The sequence below is a fragment of the Oryzias latipes genome, chromosome 5 (genome assembly GCF_053564925.1).
Source record: "Oryzias latipes strain Hd-rR chromosome 5, Olatipes_Hd-rR_3.1".
In the NCBI taxonomy this organism is placed as follows: Eukaryota; Metazoa; Chordata; class Actinopteri; order Beloniformes; family Adrianichthyidae; genus Oryzias; species Oryzias latipes.
In genome coordinates this window covers 30,107,969-30,123,062 of record NC_136241.1, presented here as the reverse complement: position 1 = coordinate 30,123,062, position 15,094 = coordinate 30,107,969, and the positions used below count along the sequence as shown (strand labels likewise).

The 15,094-nt window shown below is 38.1% G+C and overlaps 1 protein-coding gene across 2 annotated transcripts in view; it reads left to right on the top strand.

The window, feature by feature from the left end:
* The first annotated feature begins 821 nt into the window (after positions 1 to 821).
* rargb (retinoic acid receptor, gamma b) overlaps positions 822 to 15,094 on the top strand; it is a 35,192-nt gene continuing 20,919 nt past the window's right edge. The window contains exons 1-2 of one of the 2 annotated variants that reach the window (XM_004069128.5): positions 822 to 1,127; positions 13,170 to 13,505. In XM_004069128.5, the coding sequence (XP_004069176.1) occupies positions 13,337 to 13,505 (169 nt within the window). In that variant the 5' untranslated portion in view covers positions 822 to 1,127; positions 13,170 to 13,336. Of the gene's footprint in view, positions 1,128 to 1,337; positions 1,510 to 13,169; positions 13,506 to 15,094 lie in introns of those variants that run through there. The other variant, XM_078947659.1, reaches the window with a different exon arrangement.

Sequence of the window (15,094 nt, the reverse complement as noted above, 5' to 3'; positions counted from 1 at the left end):
TTTTCTACATCACAAATACGCTCTTTTCATGATGGAGACTGTGCATGAAAAAAGTAAGGATTCAAACTGCATTTCTGAGTATATTTTTATTAAAATTGTGACGAATCAGGACCAGATGAAAAAAATGCCGTTGGAAAAAGCCTGTAGCTCCCTGCTCCACCCAATTTTGATGCATCCACTTATAGACACAGAGATCCATGAACGTCTTTGTTTTCCTCATCAGAGCTGAAATCTGGCTCAAAACTGTACAGCTGGATTGCTCCAATAGGGTTCGCCACTTTGTTGCACCACTTATGCTAGGATGAGCGTTTGAGGGGCTGTGAGCTAGCAGGAGAGAGTGTAAACAAGGAGATCATGGGAAATGAGGGAGGCTTACACCACATCAACAGTCCCGGACAGAACTCAGTGGTAAATTTCTGACCAACTACAGCCGCAGGAACTATGTCCTAGAAAATGACACAGGTTTTTGGATTTTGCCTAAAAAAGGCATCATTGTAATTAAAAGACTACTGGGAACATTTATAAAAAAGATCAAAAGATGATTGAACTCCCCTTAAGTAAAGGGCACTTCTTCTTGTGAGTAAGTCCCAGTTTAAAATTTGTAGCTGCTCATCCACATGTTGATGGTGTACTTGGATCTGGAGCAATTACTCAAATGCAGCTTTGTAAAAAATATTTGTCATCGCTTCAAATCCAACTAAAGTGTTGACGGACAACACACCAGCAAAGGTAAAGCGTGACTGTGAGACAAAGAAAGAGAGGACGGTGGGGGTGGTGGGGTAGCAAGTTGAAACCTAAGCTCTCTGAACCCTGTTTTCCCTGCCTTGGGGCATTCTGTGGCTGGTAAAAATATGTGCTGTATATTTGAAGTGTTAGATCACGTGACAAAGGCAGGGTTTGTGAATCAAAGTACACAATGATTTCAAGAGGAACGAGAGAAAGAGAGAAGGAGGGTGTAAGTCAGTGAGAGGGAGGCGGAATGCAACAGGCTGAGCTCTGTAGTCGCTCCGAGACGGACTTCTGATTCCCAAATGCAACGCGCAGTCTTCTTCTCAGCTCTTCCCTCCCCTTTGCTGATTTCTCCTCTCTAAGCACTGCTGTGTTTTCTCTGTTACATTCCGTCTCTGGTAAGTTTGCTTTTCAGACCAAATTTTCTCGTAACTTTTTTTCTTTTTGTGAGACAAGAAGATAGTCAGAGGACATGTCAGAGCATGAGTGAGATGTGCTACTCTTATCCCACTCCCTCTTTTGTGTGCGTGGAGAAGGGGGGAAAGAGCGAGCGGAGAGATTGAATTTCCTGAGGACAGCTTTAATTGGGAACAGAAGTTTTTAGAGGGTTTGAAAGAAAAGAGCGACACAATAGAGGCAGCTTTTAGGTAGAAGACTGAAGATGAACACCGGTGCCTGTCCTCATTTGTTTGTCGCACAGATATGAGCTCACCTCTGGGTTTGTTCTTGCCCTCACAAACTCCCGACCACACTTCTTAATAGACTGGAACCAAGAAAAGGGTAAAGTAGTTTGAAACTATGTTTTTAATGTTTTCTAGTCCAGCTGCGAATGAACCGTCTTCTGCAGCCCAAAGGCTTTTGGCCGGCAGACAGCCTGTCAGGGTTGATTGAAAGCTACATCAGCATCACAAATGGCTAAGAGGATCTGGTCTATTTGAGTTTGTTCACACTCGGCCATCCCCCTGACAGCTCCCATCCACACCGTTTCAAAAACTGGATGGACCTTGACAGACATCACACAGGAATCCTCTGTGGGTCTGATCACTGCTGCTTTATAGGGGATAATGAAGTGCTTGACCCGGTGGAATAAAATGAGTAATGTCTCAAATGGAAATGTTAAATCCTTATTTGTGTGGCGTGATCTATGTAAAAAACACACCGTTTAAATGGTGTTCGCTGTTAAAATGTGCATACCGAGAACTTCCTATCATCGGTTGGGAGACATCTGTATGTGCCAACTAACACTTCTTTAATGACTGCTCACACCATGCCATTCTGTGCTATGCGTGGCAGTGCGAGGCATCTGTAGGCTATTCTAGCAAACTCCTAACAAATCTGTTGGAGATTAATTTTCCTTAATGTCTGCAGGAATGTTCATTGGTAATGTAATAATAGACAAGTCCACAAATAGAGCATAAACACGTAGGTGTGAACGGCGCAAAGTAGATTTTAAATTTAGGTCCGTCTTTTCCGGCATGCCTTTGCTCATTTATTTTGTTCCTCTGCAGAGTTTTGAGTGAACGCAACATTTCAAATCTATCATTTAAAATGCATCTGTTGTTGGTTAAATTTTGCCCCCCCCCATGGTTTCATCATGCACATAATAAACCAATGGAAAATATTGTGTGTACTTGCACAGTCATGTGTTAGGGTGTGTTGGGTATAACTTCTTTAACTTCATTGCAATCTCATCTTTGTTCTCTTCACTTTTGAAAAATGACAGCCCCTCAGGGTGAGAAGGCTGTCTGGCTCTTCTCCTTCTCTCTATCTTCCTTTTTTTCTCTCAGTTCCAGGGACTTCTTCATCCATTTTTTTTTTGCCTTACAAAAAAAATTGAAAAATTGCTCATCCTCTTTGGTGTTTTGAACATCTGAGTTTCATTTTGCATGTTTGCTACTCCAGTTCCTATTAAAATGGAAACTTCCAAGACAAAGATCATGCAAGCAATTTTTGAAAGTGAGCACACAAAGTTTTCTTGTTGTCCAGAATTACATATTGTCTGCAGAGTTATTTAAAGGGATTTGGTTAGAGCCTTTCACTGCTCTGTGGTTTGGTCTGACGTTCCCCATTGGCTTCAGAGATTTGAAAGTCACTTGTGACATTTATTCTTGCTTTCCTCGTTGTTTTTCCAAATTCAAGGCTGCAGTGTGTCCCGGTATCTAAAAAGCATCTCAGTGTTTTTATCATTGCCCAGAGGCCGCTCCTTAGTACAGGCTACAAATCCTTAAAACACAGTTTTAATCCTCCATGTGGACAGACAACAGGAACAGGATTGAGCATGTGGGTGTCGAGGGGTCACTTTGGACTTTACCTCTAAATGAAAAACTGCCTACTTATGCTTAAATAAAGCCTGACCCATGGATGGGCTGCTGAGCATGGAGCAACAAGGTCTGACCTTAGGAGACCCTCTACAGCCCAGAGGTTAACTTCTGCATAATGACAACATTGTGTGCCACATGTAACTTTATTAACACCATTACTGTCAGCCTGTCTGCACCAGAATTTTCTCACTATGTTTCCTTGTTTGACAGATAGATTATACTTTATTCGTAATACTTCAAAGTCCCACTCCGATCATTGTGTGATCTTTTCTAAAAGGGTTCCCAGTGGTCTATTAATTATGATTATGCAGTTTTTAGCTAAAGTAAAAAAATAAATGGGGAGTTTTCTAGTTCATAGTTTCTGCAGAGTAGCTCTAGTTCACTACTACTGCAGTTCTCTCTGAGTTGTGGGCGAGACCATTGGTGCAGAAGAACCCTGCCCGTCCCAATTGCTGAGAGCTCTCTGTTTAACCCTTGTGCTATCTTAGATGGCCCCACCCTTTCTTTGACGTGTTATTCCTACCATGACAAAGGTGGATAAAGGTGGAAAGATTTCATGTAATCCATGGACACCAGTGAAGATCACAAATCATTGAAGAACAAATGTTCAACACACTGTCTAGGGGGTCTAGATGACCCAACTCCCAACGTTAAAGTGCCTAGGATAGCACAAGGGTTACATGCCTTCCTGTTAGCTTACAGCCCTTCACAACCCTTGCCTAACTGTGCAACAAAAATGGCGAGCAATATCGGATCTATCCAGCTGTACAGATTTTAGCAAGATGCCAGCTCAGACGAAGGAAATGAAGACGTACACGATCTAGTCGCCTACAAGTGTATGCATCAGAATAGAGCGGAGCAGAGAGCTTCTGTCCCGCCCAACGTATTTTATACGTCACGAATACGCTCTTTTTTGAATAGTATTTTTTCATCTGTTCCTGATTCACAATAATTTGAATAAAGAAACACTCCAAAATGCACCTTTGAGCTTAATTTTTTTATATACCGTATTTTCCGGACTATAAGTCGCACTTTTTTTCATAGTTTGGCAAGGGGTGCGACTTATTCTCCGCAGCGACTTATATTAGAAATAAATTGAAATAAATACATTGTTAACCCTCCTGTTATGTTAATTTGTGAGGAACAGAGATGATGTTTCTGGGTCAATTTGATGTTTGAGGTATGTTAAGTGTTAAGAGGATGTTAAGTGACTCAGAGAATCAGCAAACTTTTTTTTACAGTAAGATCTTGAAGGCTAACAACATAATATTCTATTTTCCAATGATTTCATAAATTCAGAAATGCAATAAAAGTGAAAACTGTTTCTACAAATACAGGCTGAAAACAGAGTATTAGTTGGCCAATGATGCTTCATGAAAGGAATAAATAAATAAGTTTGAGAAAAAATTACTGTGAAATTATTAGATAAACAGTCTGCTATGATTGTGTCATATAAGGTTGTGAAAGTTAAAATGCGACTTATAGTCCAGTGCGACTTATCTGTGTTTTTTTCTACTTTATAATGCATTTTTGGGCTGGTGCGACTTATACTCCGGTGCGACTTATAGTCCGGAAAATACGGTACTGTATGTCCTCCATCATCCAAGACAAAAAAATGCCACAAGAACATGTTAAAAACACCAAAAAAACGATCTTCATTTGAGTGGGTCTCCAAAGACAAGTGGTGCTCATTTTAAAGAAAATTTCCCTGTTAATCTTGGTCTAACGAAGCTGGCTGGTTGATTAATTTATTTCAAGAAATTAAAATATTTAAAACGAGAAAGAAAGCATAATTTAAAATATGTATAGATATATAAAATCTATTCAAGATATTATTAAATTAATTAATTAATTAAGATGAAATTAAGCAACATGACACTTTCTTCTTGACAGTAAAATTGCACCAAATGATAAACAGACACATAGAATACACATAAATCATAGTGAATCCATTAAATACATTGATTATCAAATAGAGTTTGATTGATTCCTTTAAAGGGTCTATATAATGCTATTCTTAAGCCTTTCAGAGTTAACTGTATACACATATATGATTATATAACCTTTGGCACAGTATGAACACATTTTTTATGAAATATGAGTTATTTTTCAAGTTCATTTTCCTACCTGGAAGTAAGACGACTTGATCTCTGAGGCTCCGCCTTTCACTCCTTGTGGGTGCCGCCCATTTCGTGACGTCAACAGAGAGCAGGGTTTTAGAGGAATGCTCAGAGATACATGAATATAGCATATTACCGCTTTGGGATTGTTGTTTTTTGAGGAATTAACATTATAATACACTTAAAAGCTTAAAAACGTTAATTTTGCATGATATAAGCCTTTTTAGAGCAGTGGGAGGAAGCAAATTAATGTAATTCCTCCCCAAAGCTCAGCCTAATCACCAATGTAGATGAAATATCAAATTTCAGGTAATGAGTTTTTGTAACGATGTCTGTGTTCCTTTTATTATTTGGTCCAGTTATCCATCTCAGTTACAGACATAATCTTTGTCCTCTTCAAAGCTCCTTTAAGCCTCTAACAGCCAAGCAAGAGCACTTACATCCTGGCAACAGTAAATCATTTCAATAGAATGACTGTCTGGCAAACTTAAACTTAATTCTTGGTAATAATACTCTGAAAATAGCTGTCAAATGTTGTTTTGAAGCTTAATTTATACATGTCCGTGTGCATTCTTGACTAAGCTAACAATATAATTGCACCCATGAACTGAAAATATGTGTTCAGGAGCGCCAGAAACACTTAGTGGTTGTATGAAGGCTGTCAGATGCTGATGCTTTATGGCCAAGACATATCTGTTCTTCAGAAAGACATTTTTACATGTCAGAATGACATGAAATACAGTACTTTGCTGGAAAATCTAATTATGTTATTTACGTGTGATGGTCTCTCTTTTTTTTTAATCATTGGTAATTGTGTTTGCGTTTTAGTATGCTTATTTCCTCTTTAGGTTTTTCAGCGGAGATCATCTTTGGCTGCTTTCTCTCAAAAATAAGTCAGATCTGGTTTTGGTTTTTGCTTCACAGATCCGTTTTCGTGCCAAAGTCTGGGAGGTTTTCTTTCAGACTTTTAACTTGGTCTGTACTCATTATTTCTTTGCTGTTCTGCTTTTGTAGATTTGCTCTACTTCATAATGAGTAAAACCACACACAGTCTTTTTCATCACAGAATACAGCGGCACAATAGCCATTGGATACAACTTTGTTATATGAGTCAAAACAAGCTGAGTCTGCAACAGACTGGCGAACTGTCCAGGGTGTCCCCTGCCTTTGGCCACAAGTGGCCGGGAAAGGCTCCGGCAGCCCCGTGACCACGAAAGGGATAAAACGGCAGAAGATGAATAAATGAATGAATGAATGAAACAAGCTGAGAACATAAAGTGCTGTTTGTTTGATCTTGCTCTTTCAATGGTGCTACACAAAAGAGAGAATGGCAGATAAGCAAACCTTTTGCTGACAAAAGAACTACACAAGATCATCAAATGCACACATGCTAAAGGAGAGTTTTGTTTTCCAGCTTACATCATCCTGGATAGAAAGACAGTTACAACAATTTGATAAAACAACATATGATCCGGAAGACCAATAAAAATATCAGTTTACTCTCCATTCCTGACTCAGCATGTTCTGCTTCATGACGGCTGTGACTTACTTCAGGTGTCATAAAGCACAGCTTAACCTGGAAGGGCTTTTATTTTGACAAGATCAAAGCTGAGAGGCAAATGTGAGCTGCAAACTATCCGCTCACCATCTAACGGTGGGTTCATCCTCTGTGGCAAGAGAGAACTTTGTTTGTTTGTTCTCTCAGTTTATCAAAAAAAAGATTATTCTGACCAACTTCACGAGAAATTAAAGCAGAACAATTTCATAAGAAAAAAAAAGGCTTGTAAGAAAAAATCCAGTAATGATGCAATAACACTGTGACAGCATTGCAGCAATAATGGCTGTTTTACTTACCGTAATTTCTGCACTATAAAGCACACTAAAAAGGCTTATTATTTTGTGTTATTGTGAAAATGCTATCGTGCAGCGGTGTCGGACTGTGTTTTTCATGTTACAATGCTGGGATTTGGCGTAGTCAAAGTACCGTTTGTCTTAGCCGTATGAGTCTGTTCTTTACATCTTACAAACAAGTTTGGGAGTTACAGACAGCTATAGTGACTTCTTCAATGCGACTAACATGTAGTGTGTTACAACACGTTATAGAGGTACTGTGAATGCAGTTGATAATGTCTGACTGATGGACTTATTGCTGACTCTTTTGTCTTGCCTAATGTGTCTTATTGTTCGGTGCCCTATGTATGACATAAATTATTAAATTGACCATTCATTGACAGTGCGCCCTGTAGTGCAGAAAATATGGCAACTGAAAACAAACTGCGTTAAAAAGTTTGAAGCGGAGGAAGAAGCGTTGATGAAATACAGAAAAGAGAAAACCGCTGATGTATGTTAGATCTAGTGTTAACATTGGACAGGCAGGGAGGGGCTTCTTCTTTTTTTTCTTGTGCCACTGTTTACTAGCGCATGTCCATTCGCTTTTTTCATTCTAAAATATGAAAGACTCAGTATCATATCATTCCGCACAAACCGCAAAAATTAATTTCTCCTCCATTAACAATTTTCAAATAGTTGGCATTTACGTGAATTAAAATGGAAACCATCCATACATCACCACCAAATTTGAGTCTCTGATTGGTTAAAGTTCCACCTGGTTTAACCACCATGTGTTCATTGGCTGCGCGTTTTATACGAAAACGCGTGTTAAAACAAATTTGCCCAAAAACGGTTGTAAAAACTTGCACAGTTACATGTGAATGTGAGAGTTTTTAGCACAGACGCCCAAAAGGCGCGTATACGCTTGCTTAAGTAGACTTTTCGTGGGAAGAGGTCACTTGAACTTACTACTTCCACATTCACACTACCCTCATGTAGTGTCTGCCCTGGAAACAGTATGCAGCATCACTTTTGACTCAATATTCCAACCAGGAAATGTATTGGCTCCATATAGAAACTGTGTTTCTTTGCAGAGAAGTCTTGCACTGAATCATTTTTGAGGAACACTTGACTGGGTTGAATTCAAGAGCTGCTGTCGCCGTGCAGTAGTAGATAATCCAAAATGGCAGTCAGTCATGCTGGCTGAACTCCACCCTCATTTTAGTCTAGCTTGAAATGCAAAAATATGTTGGATTGTGTGTTACATACAAGTTGAAAGAAATCTATGTGAAAAGACAATAAAGACAGTTAAACATACTTATTTTGTTGTCCTGATCCATTGCAAAACCAAATTTCTGTTGTTGCAGGGCACAAACCTGTTCTAAAATCCATGCCTCCAGACTGTAAATACCTGAGAAAGCAGGGCTGACCAGCACATAACAGAAAATATAACTAATCCTCTGAGCAATGATCAAAAACACTGTGAAACTATGCAGCTTTACTAACCTGCAGCCAAAAAGACAGAAGCTTCAGCACTGTATTATATCCACATATGGTCTTCTCTGTTTTTTCACACAGACAATTAAACCGTTGATTTGATATGTAACAAATGTTTTCAACTAAATTTCTTAGCAAAACACAAAGCATTCTTATGCTATGATTGAAAGCATGCTGGTTAAATGATGCTGATAGAAATATCTTTGCTGTACAAAGGCTTACGTACAGGCAGCTTAAATACAGAACAGACGCACAGTGCAGTGCAAAATAATGGGAGCCATTTACAAATCATCATTTTATGGAGAAGCTCATCACTGCATGAATGATGCTGAGGTTGGGGCATTCTGACAGAGGGTGGGTTCAACATTTCTCTGCTGCTTCAGAAGAGCATAAAAAAGTCACATTGCGGCAAACCTGCAGTACTTTATGCACCAATTATCTTGATTACTGCATTTTATTTATTATCCCATGTTTAATTTAAATAAGGTAAACAATCATTTTACATTGAGGTTAAGTGATAAATTCTTGCAGGTGAGTTTTAAATCACTTTACTTGATGATTGCCACATTTTTCTTTGCCTCTGTTTTATTATATACTGACCTGTTGTTCAGGAGATTTAATGAGAATCAGTTGAGCTTCTGTGGTCCAGCTTAGATTTTGAATCACTTCATCTCAATTGTTGTTTGTGTACAAACTGACTCTAAGTGACACATTGCTCCTCTATTATATTCCATATCTCAACCCCTAGAGTAGACTTATTGTACTGTAAAGCCGAGGATTAAATTTAATTCTCTTGTAATTTATTTCCCAGAAAACTGCTGAACCACACTACCCACAGCATCACACCAGCAGTTTTTTATAAGAAGAAAATAAAGTAAAAGAGGGGAGAAGGAAAAAAAATGGGCAGGTCCAGGTTTTAAACAAAGCCATTTAATATGGCCACAACCGTCCCGTTTTAAAATGTTTTCATTGCATACACTTCAGAAACAGAAAAAAGAGTTTGCCTTAGACGGACTGATTGAGCAATGACTCTAACAGTCAAAATCGAATAAACAATGTCTGGATACTTTTGGATGAGGTTTTGATGGAAACTCAGCTAGTTTTAGATTTTCATCCAAGGTGAATGTTTAGAGATGGTGTCAGAAAATGGCAGCAGGGATCATGACTCTGACATGGTAATGGCAGCAAAACATTGAGCTAGTTTACGCGTTATGTCGTTTCTGGGCAATTATTACGTAAAAATTACACAATTGTGCAGGATTTTTGTGAGATGCATACGCAAATATGTGGCTTTCCACAACCATTCTACGTATGTCTATCGCACGTAAAGAATACAACTTTTTCCCCTTTACTGGTATATTCACGTATGACCAATTTTTACCCATGCATTATGCGCAAAATGTATGTAGTGACTTCCTCCCAGGCAATGCGATGATGCAAACTTATATAATCCCACCCATGCTTTGATTTATTGTTATTATTATCATTATTATTTACTTATTATTTTTCAATTTTATTTGCCTATTAATTAGATCACAAAGATTGTCATGGAAAATGTATTTTTAAATTTAATGCAAATAAGCCCAGTTATAATTTCCAGGTGCCACCATTTTCCTTAATTATCTGATTCAATGTGTAAAAATGTGTATAAATTGTTAAAATAGCTTGTAATCTCAATGAGTTGAGGCTTTCTCAACTCTCCCACACTTCTCGTCTGAGTTTTGTTCATCTTAGTTGTAAAAGTTTTTCAAAACAGACTTTTTTTTGTCTTTTCAGGGGGATTTGTGCACTAGTGTGTAGTTTCACGACCACAGACTAGAGCCAACGTGAGTTGGAAAAACCATAATTTCAATTACATTCACATCCAGGATGAGTATAGTGGACACCGTGTTCCTGACATTAACTTGTACACTAACTCAAAATGATTTCAACTTTTTAAAGCTTACAGCTAAATCTAATGGGCTCTTTCTGTGAAAAAACAAAAAAAAATGGTCAAAGAGATGGAGAAACGGAAAATCCCATAGATTTACACCAAACCTGTTTTTAATCCCTTAAATTTGGGAAAAGGAACCATCGTTTATGTGGACGTATGTGTGTGTGTATGTTTATGAGGGGGTAGGTGTGTGTGTCAGCAAGACTGGGACCAGGTGACCCAGTTTGACCTGACCCAGGCAGGTCTCATAAAAGCAGCATTGAGGACTGGAGGCCCAGGGACACAGCGCTGCTTTTGTTGCCATGCCCAAGGTGTATTCCCCCCAGAGGGAGACGGTGGGGGCGGGGTGTTACTCATTAGAGAGACACAAACCATTCCTTGGCTTTCGCACAATTTATTTCAGGTTTTATTACTGGAAATATTTTTTTTCTGTATTTTTATGCATGCTTTCTGCAACCACTTGGACCACCTTTTCCCCATCCTCCCATGCTGTTTAGTCATGGTCTGCTCTTATTAATCCTTTTTCCAGTGTGGCTCTAATTAACAGAGCTCTGTTCCTTTCTTACACAGCCATCCAGATGTTTCAAACTCCCTCTTTCCTTTCTTTTGTTTTCCCCCTTTCTTTGTCCAATTTTTTTGTAGCTTTAGTTCAACACATGTTTATTTTTTTGTTCCAGTCCTTTCATACTTGTGATTTCACTCAAACTTTGGTTTAAAAGTCTTCTTGAAGTTTTTACATCTGGTTACATCTGTGGCAGGGTCCTGTGTCCTCTATTTACTACGCCATTCTTCAAGGTCAATTGCCGATGTCAATGGTGCTTTAGCAAATGTGGACTGTGTGTGTGTGTGTGTGTGTGTGTCTGTATGTGTTTTCTCCTGATCGCTTGCGCACAAACAAGATTAAAGTCGCAGAACATCTGTGTATGTTCTCTTCTTCTGCCTAAACGTGTCCATACTTGTATGCATCTGCGTTAAGCTCTTAAAGAAGTATGTTTATGATTTACAAGATGTGACTGATGTGTGTTACTGTGACATAAATAACTATAGACTCTGTCCAACCTGTGTTTGACATACTTGAACTGTTAAACGGCAAAAAAAAACTTTTCAAAAAATGTAGCGGTGACTGGCCGATCCCACAGCAAGGACAAACTTTAGCAATGTTTTCAGAAAACATGCCAATTTAAAAATGTTACTTTAAAAACAGCATATTTATTTGTAAAAATGGATTTCTGTATAATGTGGGGAAAAATGGAAGAGTCTACAGGAACACTATATTGTTCCACAGGTTTTGACTTCTCCGGTTTAGAGGATTAGAGAGGCTTCCTTTTAAAATCAGCTTCAGTAATAAGGGTCACACAAAAAAGGACTAAATTAGTTTAAGGTTTGAAACCAGGTCTAAAACACCTCTGGTTCATGCAGAGCAGAAAAAGAAGTAATGTTCAGTATCTTTACAAAAAAGTTCAGCTAATTCAGAATATTGTGACAAATTTTCACTTGTCCATCTTTGCTTACTTGTACAGTTTTAAAATATAATTTTATTTGTAGTGCATCACTTAAGGGCATCTTGGTGTCTAATGCCTCATTTCCACTAAGCGGCATGGTACGGTCCGGTCCAACTATCCAACTTATCTTCATGATTCAATTGTTTTGAAACTTTACAACAAAATAGCAAAAAGAAAACTTCTGATTTTTAACTTCAAACTAAAGAAAGATGGCAAGTTTATTAATATAATTTATTATGTTTCACAATTAATTATCCATAACAGTGTTTCCTTTATTTATTTAGTGAGTTATTTTGTTTTGGAAAAAAAATAAAAGTTGAACTATTGATTTAATTGATGAATTACCTCTTTTAAATAAACATTGACTTTTAAAAATGGAAATCTCAATACTTTAAAAAAAATTAAAATAGTCAAAGTATTTTAATGGAACACGCAGAATCCTAATAATAAAACAAATGAAATACAACCGTGGTTTTGTTTAAAGTGACAACATTTAGGTTTAGTTTAGGGCGTTTATAGATTCTTTGTTCTCTCAGTCTGCTTCACACACCCTGGGTGTTTGATTCCCATGCCGAAGCAGGCCCAAAACAACAGGACATTCTTTGGCTGAGCCGTACAGTATTTACCACAACTCCAGAGAGTTTAACTCCACCCGCTCATGAAACCCTGACAGGAAAAGAGTAAAGGACAAAATAAGTGCTGGACACTTTTTTATTTTGACAAGGTAACAAACCACAACTTAAATACTGAAAATGAGACATCAGATTACATTTGATAATAACCTTAAATAAAAAAAACCCATATCAGAGAAAGTAGTCTTGTGTTGATCTGTACACTGGTGTTCTGTGATTTGGTTGAAAGGGTTGAAACTGCCCATGTTGAGGCTGGGTTTTTGAGGGTATGCTAACGAGAGTCAAGCTGGCAGAGGGAACAGAGAGACCCTTTATCTCACCCTTCTGCTGATTGAAATCATTTGGCTTTGCTTGAAATTATTGCATTACTTGGAAGATAGACAAAAAGTGTCATAATGATGATGCACCTTCTTTTGAGTCTTCTGTCAAGTATTTCCTGCAGTCTTTTTTGTGCTTTGAACAGTTGTTTAAATCCATTACATGCTTCAGTTTTTCTGCAATTTCAAAGTTTTGGCATCACTTAGAGGTTTTTACATGTTCAGAATTAGTACTTTAAAGATGATAATCACAAATTTTTAACCCTAGTGTTGTCTCTTTTTTTTTAGAATCTGGTGCTGGATGCTAAACACTTCCTGGGCTTCCTCCTGGTTTCTTTGTCTGCAAGTCCTCTGTGGTGCACCAGGAGAGCAGTCTTCGGGGCTGGATGGCAGTGCCTTGTTGCAGAATTACCCCTGATTTTCTGAGACATCCTTGAACAACATTTTGCTTCGCAATGGCAACAAACAGAGAACACCAAGTGCGTCACATGGCGGGCTTTCCTCGCGCCATGTATCCGTTCACCTTTAACTCCATGAAGGGCCACTCTCCTTTTGACCTGCTGGCCAGCAGTCACCTTTTCAGCCGGTTTGGAGCTGACCTGCCCAAAGAAATGGCTGCTTTGTGTGAGTACAAAAACCTCTGAATGATGCAAAATAAAACTGTTTTTAGTTTGATGAATTATGTGAAGCATTTCTTTGAAATGTGCTTTTGACTTCTACAACGATGAGTAAAAGATTTCCGTTTCCACATGACACAACTAAACTATCTTTAGCCTTTTTGAAGACGACCTCATTTGGCTTAATATGATTTTAAATGTTTTGATATGATTATGAAAGTTTAAAATAGAAGGCCTTACTGTTGGGAGGCAAGAAATTCAAATCCTACACCCCCTCACATGACAACTGTGTCCAATTTTTGCCCCCTGACCAGTGAAACGGCAAAGCAGTGAAGAGTCAGGACTCTCCAAGTCAGCTAGAGGTTAGAATTACATCCAAAATAATATTTTAAAAAAGGAAGATAAGGCAGATAAAACGGTTGCCACACAAGGCAATTTTTTTTTTGCCTTTTATAGGAATCTTGAAAATTGAACACATAAAATAAGAAATGGAAACTTGTGCAACCTGACCACATCCCATCCTCGTGTTTTCTCTGAACAGCTTTATGGTGTAATTCCTTTTAGTGACACAGAGGGTGCTGTTACCCTTCATTATGTTTCAGACTGATGGATATCAAATCTGGAGTTTTCTGCAACTTTAAAGACAGAGTTAAACTGAGTAGTTTAAACAGTGTATTTTTTGCTCAAATGTACAAAATGATTTTAAAGAGTAAAATTTAGGCACATCTCTTTAAGAGTCTTGCACAAATCATTGAAACAAAAGTATTTAATGTGGTTCTTTCACTGCATAATGTTTCAGAGATTTGAAACCACACCTGACTGGATTTAAAAGTATATTTAACATGAAAAACATTAGCATTTCCAAAAATTACAAAAGATAAAACATGTTCCATAATGCTTAGTTTTCTTTGAGCTTGTGCTGTTTTATTTTCTTTTGCAGCTAACGTCTGTCATTTCTGTTTCCTGTGATCTTGAAGGAAGACTTCAAGAGTAGTTTACATTTCTATCCAGAGAAATTTCATTAAAATATTCAGTCAGTCAGACCTTTTTATTTGGTGCTCGGCTAAAACTTTTATCACAGCAGTAAAAGGCATATAGGTGTTTTGGGGAATGGTCACACAAACATTTCCCTCCCTTTGTGGCTGAAGCGTTAAAACTAAGCCAGGTTGATACTGAGTTTGAGCCATCTTAGAGGTCTCTCCTGAGACGATTTAATGAGGTCAGGTGCACAAAGTTTCTCGTTCAGTCCAAAATTTTTCAGGCTTACCTGTGTTTTCACTGATGTCTGCTGCACTTCATTGTTTTGTCGATTTGAAAACTGTGAGGACATCGGATGGTTTCCACTCAAGATTTATAGTTTTCCTCATCTGTCTGTCACGTCACAGAAAATATTTGTGATGAAACTTCTGTCCCCGTGTTTAACTGCAGAGAAATTTCCCTCATTAGAAATTAAAGCCTTGAAGTTCGATGTTTGCCACAGTGCCATCTTTGAAAGTGAGCCGGTGGTTCCAGGATATTTCTAGAATAATTGTCACTTTGTGTAAAACTTGCAGAAATGTTTTTTGCCTTAAAAAAAAACAAATGTTTTACTCTGTT